This window comes from Bombina bombina, chromosome 10 (assembly GCF_027579735.1).
Source record: "Bombina bombina isolate aBomBom1 chromosome 10, aBomBom1.pri, whole genome shotgun sequence".
Lineage (NCBI taxonomy): Eukaryota > Metazoa > Chordata > Amphibia > Anura > Bombinatoridae > Bombina > Bombina bombina.
In genome coordinates this window covers 17,100,983-17,122,865 of record NC_069508.1, presented here as the reverse complement: position 1 = coordinate 17,122,865, position 21,883 = coordinate 17,100,983, and the positions used below count along the sequence as shown (strand labels likewise).

At 37.6% G+C, this 21,883-nt stretch overlaps 2 protein-coding genes across 2 annotated transcripts in view; both read left to right on the top strand.

Annotated features, from left to right (window-relative positions):
- The window catches only part of LOC128641196 (uncharacterized), a 287,350-nt gene that overhangs the window by 132,098 nt on the left and 133,369 nt on the right, over positions 1 to 21,883 (top strand). The window contains exons 16-17 of the mRNA XM_053693763.1: positions 4,491 to 4,670; positions 12,850 to 12,993. Coding sequence (XP_053549738.1) covers positions 4,491 to 4,670; positions 12,850 to 12,993 — 324 coding nt within the window. The remainder of the gene's footprint in view (positions 1 to 4,490; positions 4,671 to 12,849; positions 12,994 to 21,883) is intronic.
- Positions 4,496 to 16,900, top strand: LOC128641245 (coagulation factor XIII B chain). The gene is made up of 3 exons (XM_053693833.1): positions 4,496 to 4,670; positions 12,850 to 13,023; positions 16,452 to 16,900. The coding sequence occupies exons 1-3, from the start codon at positions 4,517 to 4,519 to the stop codon at positions 16,493 to 16,495; spliced, it is 372 nt and encodes a 123-aa protein (XP_053549808.1). The 5' UTR covers positions 4,496 to 4,516; the 3' UTR covers positions 16,496 to 16,900.

Here is a 21,883-nt window from a genome sequence, read left to right as displayed (position 1 = left end):
TTTATTATAATAGCGGTGTAGGCAGGTGGAGGCGACGTTGTGGGGGGCAGATTAGGGGTTAATAAATATAATATAGGGGTCGTCGGTGTTAGGGGCAGCAGATTAGGGGTACATAGGGATAATGTAAGTAGCGGCGGTTTACGGAGCGGCAGATTAGGGGTTAAAAATAATATGCATGGGTCAGCGATAGCGGGGGCGGCAGAATAGGGGTTAATAAGTGTAAGGTTAGGGGTGTTTAGACTCGGGGTACATGTTAGGGTGTTAGGTGCAGACGTAGGAAGTGTTTCCCCATAGACAACAATGGGGCTGCGTTAGGAGCTGAACGCGGCTTTTTTGCAGGTGTTAGGTTTTTTTTCAGCTCAAACAGCCCCATTGTTTTCTATGGGGGAATCGTGCACGAGCACGTTTTTGAGGCCGGCCGCGTCCGTAAGCAACTCTGGTATCGAGAGTTGCAGTGGCGTTAAATATGCCTGTACGCTCCCTTTTTGGAGCCTAACGCAGCCATTCTGTGGACTCTCAATACCAGAGTTATTTTAAAGGTGCGGCCAGAAAAAAGCCAGCGTTAGCTACGCGGGTCGTTACCGACAAAACTCTAAATCTAGCCGTAAGTGTATACAGCGTTGGTTACAGATGTCACAAGCCTCTGCAGAAATCTGTCACAGCAGCCCAGGTAAACATATAAACACTTAAATAAAAGCAATTAAAAGAATATACAGGGGACCAAAAACATACAAGTAGGAAACGTCACAATTAAAACTCCAGACTGTTCTATATAACGTGGTATATTTCCAAGGTTTTCAAGAAAGTCCTGAAAAAGAGACAAAGTATTACAGACCTCCTCTTACTCGTGGTGGTTCTCCCTTCGTTACATCCAACGTGCGTTTCTCCAAACAGGTTTGGCTTTTTCAAGGATGAAACTATACACCTGTTCATTCCATTTTTAAATCCCTTGGAAAATCCTTATTGGTTGACATTAACTGTTTATTCTTCGAATTGATAACGATCTCATAATGTTTTGTTGGGTGTCCATATTGAAATATACGATGTACAGGAAGATATAGAGCCAGATTTCAAGTGGCACGCTAACAGTTATGAATGAAGGGAAAGGGATTGATCGTGGCTGTTTGCACTTCAGATGTAGCACTCGTAGTACAAGTAGAGAAAGTATACGCAATTTGAGCGTGCATTGGGAATGCACATCCTTCGGAGTTCTGGTTAACTGTTTTGACAAAACACATCAAAAGTAGATTATACAGTACAGTTACACTCATAATGACACAATCTAAAAATGATTGAAAAAATATTGCACAAAAAAGTTATAACGGCTCATAGATATGAGATCTCAGATGTTAGGGAAAAAAGGCAGGCAAAGGGCTATAACATAGAGATACCTACATATACATGTCTAAAGATGTGTGTGTATATATATATATATATATATATTTATATATATATGAGTACATATGTATTTATATAGGTATATAAGTATTTACAGACATATATATATATATATATATATATATATATATATATATATATATATATATATATAAAAATACAGTATATACACATATAAACCCATAAATACAAATGTATACATATAAATACATAAATACATATGTACTTATATATACTGTATATATATATATATATATATATTATATATATAATAATACATATATATATATATATATATATATATATATATATATATATATATATATATATATATATATATATATATACAGTATATATATACTGCATTGGAGCCCTTTGCAGTTAATTAGATGAAACCATGTAAAATCATATTTATGCAATATTCCTATTTACTAAAGTGTTGGTGTATTTACTGTACATATTTCACAGTCCAATGCTCTTCACATAGCACAATATGTTCTATGTATTTAAATACAATTCAAGCAAGGAAACCGGCATCCATTATTAGATTAAAAAGTTCCAATATGTATTCAAAAGATTAAAAAGGATAGACACAACAATAGGACATAGTAGGTCAAAACATGGGCGCAGCACAGACAGGCCTGTCTTTATATATTTATGTGTTACTATGTGTATATACATATATATTTATGTGTTACTATGTGTATATACATATATATTTATGTGTTACTATGTGTATATACATATATATTTATGTGTTAGTATGTGTATATACATATATATTTATGTGTTACTATGTGTATATACATATATATTTATGTGTTACTATGTGTATATACATATATATGTATGTGTTACTATGTGTATATACATATATATTTATGTGTTATTATGTGTATATACATATATATTTATGTGTTATTATGTGTATATACATATATATTTATGTGTTATTATGTGTATATACATATATATTTATGTGTTACTATGTGTATATACATATATATTTATGTGTTATTATGTGTATATACATATATATTTATGTGTTATTATGTGTATATACAGATATATTTATGTGTTATTATGTGTATATACATATATATTTATGTGTTATTATGTGTATATACATATATATTTATGTGTTATTATGTGTATATACATATATATTTATGTGTTACTATGTGTATATACATATATATTTATGTGTTAGTATGTGTATATACATATATATTTATGTGTTATTATGCTTATATACATATATATTTATGTGTTATTATGTGTATATACATATATATTTATGTGATATTATGTGTATATACATATATATTTATGTGTTACTATGTGTATATATACATATATATTTATGTGTTACTATGTGTATATACTAGGGTTGCACCGATACCATTTTTTTATGACTGAGTACAAGTACCGATACTTGTTTTCAAATACTCGCCGATACCAATTACCGATACTTTTTTTTTAATGTCATGTGACAGTTTACCAAGCACAATACAGACTAATTATTTAAGATTCCTTCTTTATAATTATAAAGGACTGCAATTCAAAAGACATTATGAAATAATAAAAGTTTTATTTGTCACAAAGTTCACTGAACATGTTTATAAATAAAAAATATTAAATTTAAAGGGGTGATGCAAATGCGTTGTAGGGCTGTTATATAACATCAATCTGACATGTGTATGGAGGTTTGACTCTAAGCTGAACAGTCTTTCACTTTCCACACTACTGCATGGGGCAGAAAGATATTTTTGGGCCATTTTACCTAGAGCTAGAAATCTGTTTAGTAACTGCCCAGTACTTCAGGGGTTTGTATGAACAAGGTACAGTGATCTCTCCTACAATAATACAAATAACAGCAATTTGTATTGGCAGAAGAGTAGTAAACAATTTTTAGTTTAGTCTCCACTCCAGTTTAAAATGAAATGGGAACGTGCAGTTTGAAAAAACGCCACAAGATAGCATATGGGTAGGAAGTAGAGGTATCGGTTTAAGTATCGGTGCATTTGCAGAAGTACAAGTACTCATGCAAATACGTGGTATCGGTACCGATACCGATACTAGTATCGGTATCGGTGCAACCCTAGTATATACATATATATTTATGTGTTACTATGTGTATATACATATATATTTATGTGTTATTATGTGTATATACATATATATTTATGTGTTACTATGTGTATATACATATATATTTATGTGTTAGTATGTGTATATACATATATATTTATGTTACTATGTGTATATACATATATATTTATGTGTTACTATGTGTATATACATATATATTTATGTGTTATTATGTGTATATACATATATATTTATGTGTTACTATGTGTATATACATATATATTTATGTGTTATTATGTGTATATACATATATATTTATGTGTTATTATGTGTATATACATATATATTTATGTGTTACTATGTGTATATACATATATATATTTATGTGTTACTATGTGTCTATACATATATATGTATGTGTTACTATGTGTCTATACATATATATTTATGTGTTATTATGTGTCTATACATATATATTTATGTGTTATTATGTGTATATACATATATATTTATGTGTTACTATGTGTATATACATATATATGTATGTGTTACTATGTGTATATACCTATATATTTATGTGTTATTATGTGTATATACATATATATGTATGTGTTACTATGTGTATATACATATATATGCTATATATGTATGTATCTATATATATGTGTCTGACAGCATGAGAATGAGGCTCCCATTGTATCCTATGAAAGCACGCTATCGTGAGCTCTATTCTTCCTGGCAATGCTAACGCAAGCTCTCAATCTAGCCATAAATAATGCAAATAAACGACTATTAAAAACATATATATAAATGTTAATCTGGGATTCGAACCCCAGTTGCAATAATGCCAGGTGAAAAACAATACCACTAGACCATTCAAGGTCCTATGGGCTCAAACTTTGTAAATTAAAATATATCCTTATACAATCTCTTCTGTAGAGAAACCTCCTTATGGTTAACCAGTTTCTTAACTGTTAATACAAACTGTGATTATTTTACAGGATCTTGTGTATTATCAAAAACGATAATGGAGGAAAACAACATTTTCCTCAATGGGTCACTGGTGGTTGAAGATGGAGAATCTGTAGAGTTTGAGTGTTATGAAGGAATGTTTCCTGAGAACAACTTAACAGCTACATGCCAAGCCAGGAATATAAATTACCCAGAATGTCTAAAGGAAAGTAAGTACATATGGCTAGATAATGGATATGTTTATCTCTTAGTTTATCTTAGTTACATATATGCTTGGTGACCTGAATATAGTTTCCCTTGGTGATACTAGATATAGCATTAGAAAATTTAGAAAAGAAAATTACAATATATATATATATATATATATATATATATATATATATATATATATATATATATATATATATATATATATATATATATATTTATATATATATACATACAGTCATGGCCAAAAATATTAGCACCCCTGCATTTCTGTCAGATAATGCACCACTTCGCCCAGAAAATTATTGCAATTACAAATGTTTAGGCAATTCTCGTATTTGTTTCTTTTGTTTGTATTGGTATGACACAAAAAAGTGGAGAAAAAAAAAGCCGAATCTTGACACATTCCACGCAAAACATAAAAAAAATGGACTGGACAAAATTATTGGCACCCTCAATTTAATATTTGATAGCACACCCCTTGGAAAAAATAACTGAAATCAATTGCTTCTTGTAACCATCAATGAGTTCTCTCGACTGGAATTGTGGACCACTCTTCTTTCGCCAACTGCTCCAGGTCTCTCAGATTGGAAGGGTTCCTTTTCCCAACTGCTGTTTTGAGATCTCTCTACAGGTGCTCTATGGGATTGAGATCTGGACTCATTGTTGACCAGTTCAGTACTCTCCAGCGCTTTGTCTTAAACCATTTTTGGGTGCTTTCTGACGTGTGCTTTGGGTGATTGTCCTGGTGTAAGACCCATGATCTCTGACGAAAACCCAACATTTCTTACACTGGGCCCTGCATTGCACACAGAATTCTTTGGTAGTCTTCATATTTAATAGTGCCATGCTCACAGTTAAGACATCCAGTACCTGAAGCAGCAAAGCAACCCCAAAACATTAGTGAACCTCCACCATGTTTGACTGTAGGGACTGCATTCTTTTCTTTAAAAGCTTCATTTCTTTTTCTGAAAACAGTAGAATGATGGGCTTTACCAAAAAGCTGTAATTTTGTTTTGTCTGTCCCCAGCACATTCTCCCAAAAGGATTTTGGCTTCCTCAGGTAAGTTTTGGCAAACTTCAATCTGGCTTCTTTATGTTTCTGTGTCAGCAGTGGGGTCCTCCTGGGTCTCCTACCATAGTGTCCCTTTTCATTAAGATGGCAACGTATAGTGCGAGCTGAAAAATTTGTACCCTGTGCCTGAAAGTCAGCTTGAATTTGTCTGGAAGTTGATCAAGGTTCTTTATCCACCATTTGAACAATCCTTCGTTGTAATCTTTGATCAATTTCTCCAACATAGGTGTGTCCGGTCCACGGCGTCATCCTTACTTGTGGGATATTCTCTTCCCCAACAGGAAATGGCAAAGAGCCCAGCAAAGCTGGTCACATGATCCCTCCTAGGCTCCGCCTACCCCAGTCATTCTCTTTGCCGTTGTACAGGCAACATCTCCACGGAGATGGCTTAGAGTTTTTTAGTGTTTAACTGTAGTTTTTATTATTCAATCAAGAGTTTGTTATTTTGAAATAGTGCTGGTATGTACTATTTACTCAGAAACAGAAAAGAGATGAAGATTTCTGTTTGTATGAGGAAAATGATTTTAGCAACCGTAACTAAAATCCATGGCTGTTCCACACAGGACTGTTGAGAGCAATTAACTTCAGTTGGGGGAACAGTGTGCAGCCTCTTGCTGCTTGAGGTATGACACATTCTAACAAGACGATGTAATGCTGGAAGCTGTCATTTTCCCTATGGGATCCGGTAAGCCATGTTTATTACGATTGTAAATAAGGGCTTCACAAGGGCTTATTGAGACTGTAGACTTTTTCTGGGCTAAATCGATTCATTATTAACACATATTTAGCCTTGAGGAATCATTTTATCTGGGTATTTTGATATAATAATATCGGCAGGCACTGTATTAGACACCTTATTCCTTAGGGGCTTTCCCAAAGCATAAGCAGAGCCTCATTTTCGCGCCGGTGTGGCGCACTTGTTTTTGAGAGGCATGGCATGCAGTCGCATGTGAGAGGAGCTCTGATACTTAGAAAAGACTTTCTGAAGGCGTCATTTGGTATCGTATTCCCCTTTGGGCTTGGTTGGGTCTCAGCAAAGCAGATACCAGGGACTGTAAAGGGGTTAAAGTTTTAAACGGCTCCGGTTCCGTTATTTTAAGGGTTAAAGCTTCCAAATTTGGTGTGCAATACTTTTAAGGCTTTAAGACACTGTGGTGAAAATTTGGTGAATTTTGAACAATTCCTTCATGTTTTTTCGCAATTGCAGTAATAAAGTGTGTTCAGTTTAAAATTTAAAGTGACAGTAACGGTTTTATTTTAAAACGTTTTTGTACTTTGTTATCAAGTTTATGCCTGTTTAACATGTCTGAACTACCAGATAGACTGTGTTCTGAATGTGGGGAAGCCAGAATTCCTATTCATTTAAATAAATGTGATTTATGTGATAATGACAATGATGCCCAAGATGATTCCTCAAGTGAGGGGAGTAAGCATGGTACTGCATCATTCCCTCCTTCGTCTACACGAGTCTTGCCCACTCAGGAGGCCCCTAGTACATCTAGCGCGCCAATACTCCTTACTATGCAACAATTAACGGCTGTAATGGATAATTCTGTCAAAAACATTTTAGCCAAAATGAACACTTGTCAGCGTAAGCGCGGCTGCTCTGTTTTAGATACTGAAGAGCATGACGACGCTGATATTAATATTTCTGAAGGGCCCCTAACCCAGTCTGATGGGGCCAGGGAGGTTTTGTCTGAGGGAGAAATTACTGATTCAGGGAACATTTCTCAACAGGCTGAACCTGATGTGATTGCATTTAAATTTAAGTTGGAACATCTCCGCATTCTGCTTAAGGAGGTATTATCCACTCTGGATGATTGTGACAAGTTGGTCATCCCAGAGAAACTATGTAAAATGGACAAGTTCCTAGAGGTGCCGGGGCTCCCAGAAGCTTTTCCTATACCCAAGCGGGTGGCGGACATTGTTAATAAAGAATGGGAAAGGCCCGGTATTCCTTTCGTCCCTCCCCCCATATTTAAAAAATTGTTTCCTATGGTCGACCCCAGAAAGGACTTATGGCAGACAGTCCCCAAGGTCGAGGGAGCGGTTTCCACTTTAAACAAACGCACCACTATACCCATAGAGGATAGTTGTGCTTTCAAAGATCCTATGGATAAAAAATTAGAAGGTTTGCTTAAAAAGATGTTTGTTCAGCAAGGTTACCTTCTACAACCAATTTCATGCATTGTCCCTGTCGCTACAGCCGCATGTTTCTGGTTCGATGATCTGATAAAGGCGGTCGATAGTGATTCTCCTCCTTTTGAGGAGATTATGGACAGAATCAATGCTCTCAAATTGGCTAATTCTTTCACCCTAGACGCCACTTTGCAATTGGCTAGGTTAGCGGCTAAGAATTCTGGGTTTGCTATTGTGGCGCGCAGAGCGCTTTGGTTGAAATCTTGGTCGGCTGATGCGTCTTCCAAGAACAAGCTACTTAACATTCCTTTCAAGGGGAAAACGCTGTTTGGCCCTGACTTGAAAGAGATTATCTCTGATATCACTGGGGGTAAGGGCCACGCCCTTCCTCAGGATCGGCCTTTCAAGGCAAAAAATAAACCTAATTTTCGTCCCTTTCGTAGAAACGGACCAGCCCAAGGTGCTACGTCCTCTAAGCAAGAGGGTAATACTTCTCAAGCCAAGCCAGCTTGGAGACCAATGCAAGGCTGGAACAAGGGAAAGCAGGCCAAGAAACCTGCCACTGCTACCAAGACTGCATGAAATGTTGGCCCCCGATCCGGGACCGGATCTGGTGGGGGGCAGACTCTCTCTCTTCGCTCAGGCTTGGGCAAGAGATGTTCTGGATCCTTGGGCGCTAGAAATAGTCTCCCAAGGTTATCTTCTGGAATTCAAGGGACTTCCCCCAAGGGGGAGGTTCCACAGGTCTCAGTTGTCTTCAGACCACATAAAAAGACAGGCATTCTTACATTGTGTAGAAGACCTGTCAAAAATGGGAGTGATTCATCCTGTTCCATTAAGAGAACAAGGGATGGGGTTCTACTCCAATCTGTTCATAGTTCCCAAAAAAGAGGGAACGTTCAGACCAATCTTAGATCTCAAGATCTTAAACAAGTTTCTCAAGGTTCCATCGTTCAAGATGGAAACCATTCGAACTATTCTTCCTTCCATCCAGGAAGGTCAATTCATGACCACGGTGGATTTAAAGGATGCGTATCTACATATTCCTATCCACAAGGAACATCATCGGTTCCTAAGGTTCGCATTCCTGGACAAACATTACCAGTTCGTGGCGCTTCCTTTCGGATTAGCCACTGCTCCAAGGATTTTCACAAAGGTACTAGGGTCCCTTCTAGCTGTGCTAAGACCAAGGGGCATTGCTGTAGTACCTTACTTGGACGACATTCTGATTCAAGCGTCGTCCCTTCCTCAAGCAAAGGCTCACACGGACATTGTCCTGGCCTTTCTCAGATCTCACGGATGGAAAGTGAACGTGGAAAAGAGTTCTCTATCCCCGTCAACAAGGGTTCCCTTCTTGGGAACAATATTAGACTCCTTAGAAATGAGGATTTTTCTGACAGAGGCCAGAAAAACAAAACTTCTAGACTCTTGTCGAATACTTCATTCCGTTCCTCTTCCTTCCATAGCTCAGTGCATGGAAGTGATCGGGTTGATGGTAGCGGCAATGGACATAGTTCCTTTTGCGCGCATTCATCTAAGACCATTACAACTGTGCATGCTCAGTCAGTGGAATGGGGACTATACAGACTTGTCTCCGAAGATACAAGTAAATCAGAGGACCAGAGACTCACTCCGTTGGTGGCTGTCCCTGGACAACCTGTCACAAGGGATGACATTCCGCAGACCAGAGTGGGTCATTGTCACGACCGACGCCAGTCTGATGGGCTGGGGCGCGGTCTGGGGATCCCTGAAAGCTCAGGGTCTTTGGTCTCGGGAAGAATCTCTTCTACCGATAAATATTCTGGAACTGAGAGCGATATTCAATGCTCTCCAGGCTTGGCCTCAGCTAGCGAGGGTCAAGTTCATACGGTTTCAATCAGACAACATGACAACTGTTGCGTACATCAACCATCAGGGGGGAACAAGGAGTTCCCTAGCGATGGAAGAAGTGACCAAAATCATTCTATGGGCGGAGTCTCACTCCTGCCTCCTGTCTGCTATCCACATCCCAGGAGTGGAAAATTGGGAAGCGGATTTTCTGAGTCGTCAGACATTGCATCCGGGGGAGTGGGAACTCCATCCGGAAATCTTTGCCCAAATCACTCAGCTGTGGGGCATTCCAGACATGGATCTGATGGCCTCTCGTCAGAACTTCAAAGTTCCTTGCTACGGGTCCAGATCCAGGGATCCCAAGGCGGCTCTAGTGGATGCACTAGTAGCACCTTGGACCTTCAAACTAGCCTATGTGTTCCCGCCGTTTCCTCTCATCCCCAGGCTGGTAGCCAGGATCAATCAGGAGAGGGCGTCGGTGATCTTGATAGCTCCTGCGTGGCCACGCAGGACTTGGTATGCAGATCTGGTGAATATGTCATCGGCTCCACCTTGGAAGCTACCTTTGAGACGAGACCTTCTTGTTCAGGGTCCGTTCGAACATCCGAATCTGGTTTCACTCCAGCTGACTGCTTGGAGATTGAACGCTTGATTTTATCGAAGCGAGGGTTCTCAGATTCTGTTATCGATACTCTTGTTCAGGCCAGAAAGCCTGTAACTAGAAAGATTTACCACAAAATTTGGAAAAAATATATCTGTTGGTGTGAATCTAAAGGATTCCCTTGGGACAAGGTTAAGATTCCTAGGATTCTATCCTTCCTTCAAGAAGGATTGGAAAAAGGATTATCTGCAAGTTCCCTGAAGGGACAGATTTCTGCCTTGTCAGTGTTACTTCACAAAAAACTGGCTGCTGTGCCAGATGTTCAAGCCTTTGTTCAGGCTCTGGTTAGAATTAAGCCTGTTTACAAACCTTTGGCTCCTCCTTGGAGTCTCAATTTAGTTCTTTCAGTTCTTCAGGGGGTTCCGTTTGAACCCTTGCATTCCGTTGATATTAAATTATTATCTTGGAAAGTTTTGTTTTTAGTTGCAATTTCTTCTGCCAGAAGAGTTTCAGAATTATCTGCTCTGCAGTGTTCTCCTCCTTATCTGGTGTTCCATGCAGATAAGGTGGTTTTACGTACTAAACCTGGTTTTCTTCCAAAAGTTGTTTCTAACAAAAACATTAACCAGGAGATTATCGTACCTTCTCTGTGTCCGAAGCCAGTTTCAAAGAAGGAACGTTTGTTGCACAATTTGGATGTCTATTTAGATGCTACAAAGGATTTTAGACAAACATCTTCCTTGTTTGTTGTTTATTCCGGTAAAAGGAGAGGTCAAAAAGCAACTTCTACCTCTCTCTCTTTTTGGATTAAAAGCATCATCAGATTGGCTTACGAGACTGCCGGACGGCAGCCTCCCGAAAGAATCACAGCTCATTCCACTAGGGCTGTGGCTTCCACATGGGCCTTCAAGAACGAGGCTTCTGTTGATCAGATATGTAGGGCAGCGACTTGGTCTTCACTGCACACTTTTACCAAATTTTACAAGTTTGATACTTTTGCTTCTTCTGAGGCTATTTTTGGGAGAAAGGTTTTGCAAGCCGTGGTGCCTTCCATTTAGGTGACCTGATTTGCTCCCTCCCTTCATCCGTGTCCTAAAGCTTTGGTATTGGTTCCCACAAGTAAGGATGACGCCGTGGACCGGACACACCTATGTTGGAGAAAACAGAATTTATGTTTACCTGATAAATTACTTTCTCCAACGGTGTGTCCGGTCCACGGCCCGCCCTGGTTTTTTAATCAGGTCTGATAATTTATTTTTTTAACTACAGTCACCACGGTACCATATGGTTTCTCCTATGCAAATATTCCTCCTTAACGTCGGTCGAATGACTGGGGTAGGCGGAGCCTAGGAGGGATCATGTGACCAGCTTTGCTGGGCTCTTTGCCATTTCCTGTTGGGGAAGAGAATATCCCACAAGTAAGGATGACGCCGTGGACCGGACACACCGTTGGAGAAAGTAATTTATCAGGTAAACATAAATTCTGTTTTTTCTCTTTCGCCCACGTCCAGGGAGATTAGCTACAGTGCCATTGGCTGTAAACTTCTTGACAAAGTTGCACACAGTGGACACAGAAACATTAAGATCTCTGGAGATGGACTTGTAACCTTGAGATTGTCCATGCTTTTCCACAATTTTTGTTCTCAAATCCTCAGACAATTTTTTGCTGCTCTTTCTTTTCTCCATGCTCAGTGTGGCAAACAGACGCACAACAGATAGGTTGAGTACATTTTTCACCATGTTAACTGATTAATTAAAGTTTAATTACAAATTACAGGAGCATCACAAACTTGGAATGCAATTATTTATTCGAATTTTGAGAAGGTGCCAATAATTTTGTCCAATCCATTTTTAGACTTTTGCGAGGAATGTGTCAGATTTGGCTTTTTTTTCTCCACTTTTTTGTGTCATATAAATACAAACAAAAGAAATAAAGTGATTTAGCAATTCTCAAAGCAGCTTATGCACAACTGTAAGAAATTGAGTTAACTTCATAGCCTGGTTGTTTTAGTAAAGAGTGTGTTACAATATTTTCATGTTTTCATAAATGTATTTACAAGGGGGCCCATTTATCAAGCTCCGAACGGAGTTTGTGGGCCCATGTTTCTGTCGAGTCTTCAGACTCGCCAGAAACACAAGTTATGGAGCAGCGGTCACAAAGACCATAACCATCGCCGGAAATCAACCTGATCGAGTACGATCGGGTTGATTGACATCCCCCTGCTGGTGGCCCATTGGCCGCGAGTCTGCAGGGGGCGGCGTTGCACCAGCAGCTCTTGTGAGTTGCTGGTGCAATGCTGAATACGGAGAGCGCATTGCTCTCCGCATTCAGCGAGGTCTTGCGGACCTGATCCGCACTGTCGGATCAGGTCCGCAAGACCTTTGATAAATAGGCCCCAAAGTTTCTAAACTATTTTCTTTGCTGAAAAGCATATACAGAAGTTCTGGTTGTTTAAAGATTGTTATGGAATTTCCATTTTCAATAATATCCATTTTTTTTCCATGTTTATTTATAAAGATATTTACTTATTTCTAGAAAAATGCAGCTCTGCTCCACAGATTGCAAATGGATATCCTAAAACCCAACAAGAAGGCAGCTATGATACTGGTGTATCCGTGGAATATGAATGTGACCAAAATTATGAGCTGATTGGGTCTATCGTTGTGACATGTATGGATGGTCAGTGGTCTGCGTTACCGCAGTGTGTCTGTAAGTACAGTAACTATTTGCTTCATCAGACAAAATTATATACTTCCCTTTGTCGATTGAGTATATATAGGTGTGTATATACTATATATATATATATATATATATATATATATATATATATATATATATATATATATATAGTCACGTTGATTGGAGTAGCCGTGTTAGTCCAGAGATTTAGATATCAAAATAACAAGAGTATTGCATTGAGCAATGATACTTTTTTATTGGACTAAATGTACAGTTAGTAAAATAAAAAAGTATCATTGCTCAATGCAATACTCTTGTTATTTTGAGATATACATACATATGTGTGTAACACTGTGAGTGTGTGTGTACAGAGAGAAGAGCACTCACAGGAACGAACAACTGGCTCAATACCATTGTTAGCCTGTTCTATGGCGATTTACCACCTGGGTACAGTTTTTTAGCCTAGTAATGCTTTTCACAGAGTAGAACTTTCCTGTAGTATATCAGTCTGATCCCGCCTATTACGGTCATTCCAGCACCAAAATACCAGGCAATTCCTCTCTGAACAAGGAACACGGCAACCCCAGACGATCGTTTCGGCCTTTCTTGGGCCTTGTCAGTGAGGTGTAGCCATATTCCTCTAAGCACACTGAAAAGCATTACTGGGCTAAAAGAAGTTGCACCCAGGTGGTAAATCGCCACAGAACAGGCTAACAATGGTATTGAGCTGGTTGTTCGTTCCTGTGAGTGCACTTTATCTATTATTATTCTTTATTTATAAAGCGCCAACAAATTCCACAGCGCTGTCCATGGGTACAAGGATAACAGTAAAATGGAGAAACAATACGATAAAAGACAAAATTTTACAGACAAATACAGGGGGAATTGAGGGCCCTATTCCCGTGGGAACTTACAATCTAGTGTGTGTGTATATATATATTTATTGTTTTACACACACACATACACAAATATATATAAATTCCATGTATCCACATTTGCAGAAAAGAAGGGACAGCACTCGACAGTCTTAAGAAATATTTAAATACTTAACCTTCTCAAGACTGACAAGTGCCTTCCCTTCTATTGTACAAAAAGATACTTGGAAATTGTATACACTTTAAGGGCTTGCTTCCATTGATTTGTTAAAAATTGGAGCCGTAAGCTACAGAAGTTCCCGACAGCTAAAAGTAATTTACGGCTCCATTTTAGTACCAGGTTTTCCATGTAATATGTATTGCTGCCCTAGGCACAGGTCTAGTTTGAATTCTGTAGATATGTGCTTGCATATATTTTTATATGTAAATGCATACTGATATTTCTATAAAAACATAAGTGCAACTATTCCTCTACATGGGACATCAATAAATATTGCATATTACAATTTATTTCTACATGAAACACTGGCATTATTTGTAAGTTTAAAAATGTCAATGGGAAATTGGCCTCAAAAAGTTCCTTTTTCCTCTTTTACACCTAGTTGAGCTGGGTGTAATTTTTCTCAATGTGTCGACAACCTTCAAAAGTATATCAACGGCTTGCGCATTCATTGGAAAGCTGGTATAAGTTATCACTTAACGGCTTCTAATACTTTCTATAAGAAGCGAAAATATTTTTTGCAGACGAAATTGAGGTATAACGCGCCATTGGAAGCAGTTGATAAATGAAATTGCATCCGACAGCATATTTATCGGTTTGCGAGTGCACGCAAACCTAATTATGGCTCAATGGAAGTGAGAGTGATTTCTCCTTTTGGCAAATTGTATTTACATACAGCTCCTCCTACTATATTAATTACATTATCATGTATCATTTTATTATACTACATACCTTAATAATTCTGTTTCCAGCTCTGCAGAATATTGTGGTGCTTACCAGAAATATAATAACATAAATATAAAATAACTTATTTTGTATTATATTTTTCAATTACTTTGAAATAAATGTTAATTTAAAAATATAACTTAGCAATATTACCATTTTGTTTCATTGTTCTTATATCCCTTAGCAGGACTATTAGATAAAATCTTACATAAACGGAGCTAATTGTTGTATATTTTTTCTGAAATACACTGGGCTTCTTTACATGTGGAGAGCAAACACGTAGCGTTATTGAGCATACCTGGCTGTGACGCAAAAAAAAAAAAAAAAGCTATCCCCCAAACTGATGGAACCCTCCCTCACTCTATTAACCACTAAAACACCAGATCCTTCCCATTGCAATTTACCCTATAATCACCATAGCCACAACCACAATAAACCCCTAACTGCTTCTACCTATACCACTATAAACCCCTAGACTGTGAGACCCCCACCATAAACAACAACCTAACTGCCATAGAGGCGGTTAGTAGAGACTTGTATTGCAGCTAGGGACTGTTACTGCTCATGACAAATGAAAATAAACGTGTGAGTTGTGATGTCACTGTAAATTTGGCTAGAATGCTGATTAGCAAGTCCCATAACAAGCATAGACATGATCATTTAGGCACATGCATGACACAAGTTTTTTGTGCAATTTTTTTAAAGGGTTATTATCAAATTGTAATATATATTATATATATACATATATATATATATATATATATATATATATATATATATATATATATATATATATATATATATATATATATATATATATATATATATATATATATATATATATATATATATATATGAGCAGCAATTAAATATATTACTTTTTTTGCATAAAAAGAGTTAAAGGGACATAAAAACCAAATATTTTCTTTCATGATTCTGAAAGAACATGCAATTTTAAACAACTTTCCAATTTACTTATATTATTTAATTTGCTTCCTTCTCTTGTTATCCTTTGCTGAAAGGTTTATCTAGGTAAGCTCAGGAGCAGCAGAAAACCTAGGTTCTAGCTGCTGATTGGTGGCTGCATATTTATGCCGATTTTTATTGGCTCACCCATGTGTTCAGTCAGAGACCAGTAGTGCATTGCTGCTACTTCAACAAATTATACTAAAAGAATGAAGCCAATCTGATAATAGACGTAAACTGGAAAGTTTTTTAAAATTGTATATTCTACCTAAATCATGAAATAAATATTTTGGGTTTCATGTCCCTTTAAGTAAAAGCTGTTTACTTATAGTGATAAACTCATAGGAAGTGCATAATTATTAACAGTCCTGGCACTCTACTGCTCACCGGCTGTCAGAGACAACTCCCACAGGAAAAAAATGGTTTATTCAGCTCGGGAACATCTTTTATTTCAAATAGAAAAGCTCTACAATATTTCTTGCGTATCATGTCCCTTTGACCAGTGACTTGTAATATCAACTTGGACGTTAAACATTGATGACACTCGACTTAAATAGGTATAAAAAGGATAACGTTTTGTAATATTATATTCCTGATGACGTTTTTAAAATTTGCTGTAAAAATATAGATGTCATCTATAAAGTGTCACCTCTAACTTTTCTGTCTTTTAGTTTTTGTAGAAGGAATTAACATCTATGAAGAGCGATGGAACTAAGAATTCCCTGATACTAGAAGATTATTTGATACTATTTCCTGATGTAATATCCCAAAGCAGTATTCAGTAGTGCTATAATTAAATACTAGATTTCTGGCTTAAACTACAGATATCTCAAGATCATTTTATGTATTGGTCATTTTACTTTCTGTAAACATCGTATTTACAAACTGAGGGGTCTATCACAATCCTATAGAAAACGTTATCTATTTTTTTTTCTACAAAAAATCACAATTAAAGTCTATAGTTTTGTAGATAAATAATAATTTTTCTAAAGGATTCTGATAGACCCTTGAGTTCTATAAGTCTAACTCTACTATAAAGTAACTGTACCAGACTTTTACTACGGCTTAATGCAATTTACTTGCTTCATTTGGTGAAAGTGAATAAAATTTTGAATTACAATCTTTGGTGAGTTATTTTGTATTGTATGATTTTTTTTTTCTAGAAATGTTGCATTTTAAAATAAATTAAAACATTTGCATATCATGTGTAGTTTTCATGTACAATATACAGAACAATGAGTAAGATACCCCCCTGTAAAAACCAGAGGATTATGGTATAAGCAAATTAAAGATCATATTAAAGGCATTAAACTGTTGGGTACAAAGTAGCGGTTACTACTCATTGTGCTAAGGTTTTTTCTCCTGTGTCTGTCTTCAGAACCATTCTTTTAATTTAACCTCTTATGGAGTTGGTTAGAAGCTTCACATCTTCATGTTTGGTGCCACCATCATGGTGCTTAGGTAGTCTTGCACCCTGTGGTAGGAGCAGTGCGCATGCACAGATCAGTGATGTTGCGGCTCTTTGACAGCTGTATAATGTCCTTCACACTTCGTTACATTTCTGCAGTGGCTGCATTGCTTCCCAATATTCATGTGGCCTTTTAAATATATTTGTTGCTTAACTTCTAAACTGTGTATAAAAACTGAAAAAATGACTTCCCTATTCAAAAAGGATGATCTTCCTGGAGACATTCTGAAGTAATCAGTGACACCAGACTAATCATCAGAAGCCATCTTGAAGTATGCCCACAGGCCGAAATATTTAAATTAGATGACTCTAGATTCATAACTGGCTGTTCATGCTTGTGAAGTAATCAGTAAGGTTATCTGATAATCATTCTGAAGTCATCACCCAGATATTTTTTTTACCTTAGCTGATAACTTTATAAGCCTGATGATGTCTGATGATGTGCAAATTACTTCTAAAGTAGCTTGATGATCATCAAATGACTCCAGGATGGTCTCTAAAGTAACCTTGTTTGTCTTGGGTTGACTCAAACCTCAGAAAAGATGTTTATTGGTAAAATTGATTCCTGAGAGGTCCAAACTCCCTGCACTCCACCCCTGGAATCCATGGTAATTACCACCCAAGTTGGACTGAAAAATGAGGCTCCCTGCATTAAAGATTGGTGCGTTTGACATCAAGTTAGATTCCGTTCCATTGTTGCAACATTTTTAACCAAAAAAGGACATAAATGTAAACTGGCAAAAGGTACAGCATCTGAGGCCACTTCACTGCATTGAAACAGTGTAGGAAGAAGAATCTGTTGTAGAAGGGCACAGTTCTTCTGTAATTTGAGTCTGCATTGATGTGTGATGGTTTCTTTGATACTGAATATTATTTAGAATTGTCTTGTTTGTCAAAATAATGTGTTGTTATTATTATTATTATCATTTATTTGTATAGCGCCGCCAAATTCTGTAGCGCTGGGTACAATGATAAGAGTATATAATGACCAGGATTTGTGATAAATACAAAACATAACAAAACTCAACAAATCTAGTACAGGAGGAAGAGGGCCCTGCTCCGGAGAGCTCACAGTCTGTTGGTTTAGGGTGCAGAGACATAAGGTAGCTTGTCACATCAGTTGTAGTTGCAGCAGTAAGTCGGGCAGTTCATGTATTAGTTTGGTTCGGATGAGGGATGGAGGAGAGATGGTAAGTATTTAGTTTTAAATCACTGCAGAGACATAAGGTTGGGGTAGCTTGTCACATCGGTTGTAGTTGCAGCAGTAAGTCGGGCAGTTCATGTATTAGTTTGGTTCGGATGAGGGATGGAGGAGAGATGGTAAGCCTCTCTGAATAAGTGGGTTTACAAGGAGCGTCTGAAGCTATACAAGGTTGGAGACAGTCTTATGGTGCGGGGTAGAGAGTTCCAAAGGACAGGAGCAGCACGTGAAAAGTCTTGGAGTTGAACTTAATTCTAGAACAATGCAGTGTTAGTGTAACTTAGGTTAGGTTTTATTTTACAGGTATATTTGTATTTATTTTAACTAGGAAGTTATTAAATAGTTAATAACTATTTAGTAACTATTCTACCTAGTTAAATAAATACAAAGTTACCTGTAAAATAAAAAGAAACCCTAAGCTAGCTACAATGTAACTATTAGTTATATTGTAGCTAGCTTATGGTTTATTTTACAGGTAAGTATTTAGTTTTAAATAGGAATAATTAATTTAATGAGTTATTTTTATTTAGATTTATTTAAATTATATTTAAGTTAGGGGGTGTTAGGGTTAGGGTTAGACTTAGGTTTAGTGGTTAATAAATTTAATATAGTGGCGATGACATTGGGGACGGCAGATTAGGAGTTAATAAATATAATTTAGGTGGCGGCAGTGTAGGGGGGGGCAGATTAGTGGTTAATAAATATAATGTAGGTGGCAGCGGTGTGGGGGGGGCAGATTAGCGGTTAATAAATATAATGTAGGTGGCGGCGGTGTAGGGGGTGGCAGATTAGGGGTTAATAAGTATAATGTAGGTGGTGGTGGGCTCCGGGAGCAGCGGTTTAGGGGTTAATAATTGTATTTAGTTGCGCCGGGGTCCAGGAGCGGTGGTTTAGGGGTTAATAATTGTATTTAGTTGTGGCGGGGTCCGGGAGCAGCGGTTTCGGGGTCAATACATTTATTACAGTTGCAGTGGGCTCTGGGAGCGGCAGTTTAGGGGTTAATACATTTATTAGAGTTGCAGTGGGCTCCGGGAGCGGCGGTTTAGGGGTTAATACATTTATTAGAGTTGCGGTGGGCTCCTGGAGCAGCGGTATAGGGGGTAAACAGTATAGTATAGTGTGGGTGTTTAGTGACAGGGTACCAAGAAAGCTGCAAAAAAGCCGAAGAGCAGCGAGATCGATGACTGTTAGTTAACAACAGTCCACTGCTCATCGCACCATACTTGGTGTGCGGCTTTTTGACAGCTTTTTTGGTAACTTTGGAGAACGTATTCAGGTCCGTGGCAGCGATGTTAGGCGATCTTAGGCGAGCGTATTGGTGTCGTCGAATGCAGGTAAGTTGACGCTTTGATAAATAGATGCCAATGTCTCCAATAAATGACTTAACTTCACATACTACAAGGACTACTCCATTTATTAGTACAGCTATGAAATTGATGCTCCTTAACCACGTCTTTTCCACCACATCACTAAGGCTAAGCTGCCCATTAGGTGAAATACTCTCTCTGCCTCCCGTCATTCAACAAATATTGTGGAGTGAATTGGTTTCACCCTCTCTATGATGTAGAGAGGAGGACGAGCAGGAAAACCACTTGAATCAGTTGTTGTGATTCAATGTTTCTAGACCATATTGGGAAATCTGTTATACCCAATTACCTTCTATTGAAATATCCACTAAACACTTTTTTTTTATTTGTTTCCTTTATTAATCACCTATATAAACAAACAATAACATGTATTACAGAGATAAAATGCTCCACAAAGATTAATCAATATTTCATCATTACCCAGTTTATGTAATACAGATAATAAATGTGTTAACATTTATAAATCCAAATAACGACCCAAATTATACCAAATATAAAATATATAAATCATTTTTTAACTTCATAAATATTATATCCCTCTCTTCCTCCCCCGTCTACAATCAAGAATCAACCTATGACATAATTAATTTCCCCCTCATCTTTCCTCTTATTTAATTTGGAAATGAACAAACCAGCCTATTCAATTTTTGAACTCTGAAGCCATATAGTTAATAAATTCCCTCCAAATTGTAGTGATTCACTCTTCCTTCTTCTTTCCATTGTATAGTCATATGTATCTATTATCACATGGTTAACTAGCATATTTTTCACTTGACTAATTAAGGGAATCTTAGCATTGATCTAATTAGCTTTCTAAGAATTAATACTGCTACCCTGATGAATTTCCCATTGCCCCTCCAAGAGTCATCGCTAGATAGAAATAAAATAGTTTCCTTTGTCAAGCTAACCCTTGTTTTTGTTATTTGTGAGAGAAAATTTGCCAACCTCAAGCATTATGGTTTCAACTTAGCACAATCATAAATCAAATGCCCCAAATGTGGATTCCTAAATTAACATTTCATGCAAATATTTGTAACTTCCATTTTCCAGAGAGACTGATAAAGTCATACAGAAAATAAACACTTCATGTTATTGTTGCTAAAGATGGTTCTTCAAGCGATGGAATCATAAAGTGTACCTCATTTTTCATGCATGGCTTCTCCATTTTGTCTTTATTTTTGTTAAATAAATCATGACACGGTGTCAGGATACTGTCTCTTTAAGAACAATAATACCTGCCCATAGCTCACTTCCCTTTAAAAGGGTAGTTCAGAACACCTGTAGTTGCTTGTTTATTGAAACTCAATTGCTGATTTCCTTCAAGCCAAGCAGACGTACTTAGGGCTAGATTTATCAACCCTGAGGCGTACAGGGGCGCGTATACGCGCCCCTGTATGCCTCAGCTCGCCTGTGGCGGGGCGCAATTACCCGCAGGTAATTAACATTGCACACGAGCGCAATTTTGCGCTCGCGTGCAATCCTGCCCCCTGCCCGCGCACAGCCAATCACGCGTGGGCAGGAGCTGTCAATCTCCTCGGTCGGACTCGACTGAGGAGATTGATTTTCGCCCCAAAAGATAGATGTGGCGAAGATGTTAGGGAAGCATCGGTCTGGTGACCGCTACTTGATAAATCGCGGCGAGCAAGTTCTTGTGAGAACTTGCTGCCGCAGGGGCTTGATAAATCTAGCCCTTAGTGTGCAGAAACTTATACCTGGAGCCAACCCTGATCCTGCTTATCGTCACTAGTTTTTACTAGTTATCAGGAACTTTGTCTTCATTAATTATAACCTCTTCTTTCCTGGATTTATAGTTTATCTGCAAAAGCTATTTACCTCTCAAAGCTTAATAGCACAATATTTGGTACATTGGACAGGATACGGTGTAGAGGAAGATTCTTGGATACCTCTGAAGGATATTCATGTCCCCCAGTTACTTACTGAATTCCATGTGAAAAATCAGTATAAACCAGCAACGAAAAAACGGTACACCCCCTCCTGAAAGGGGGGATCTGTCAGGATACTGTCTCTTTAAGAACAATAATACCTGCCCATAGCTCACTCCCCTTT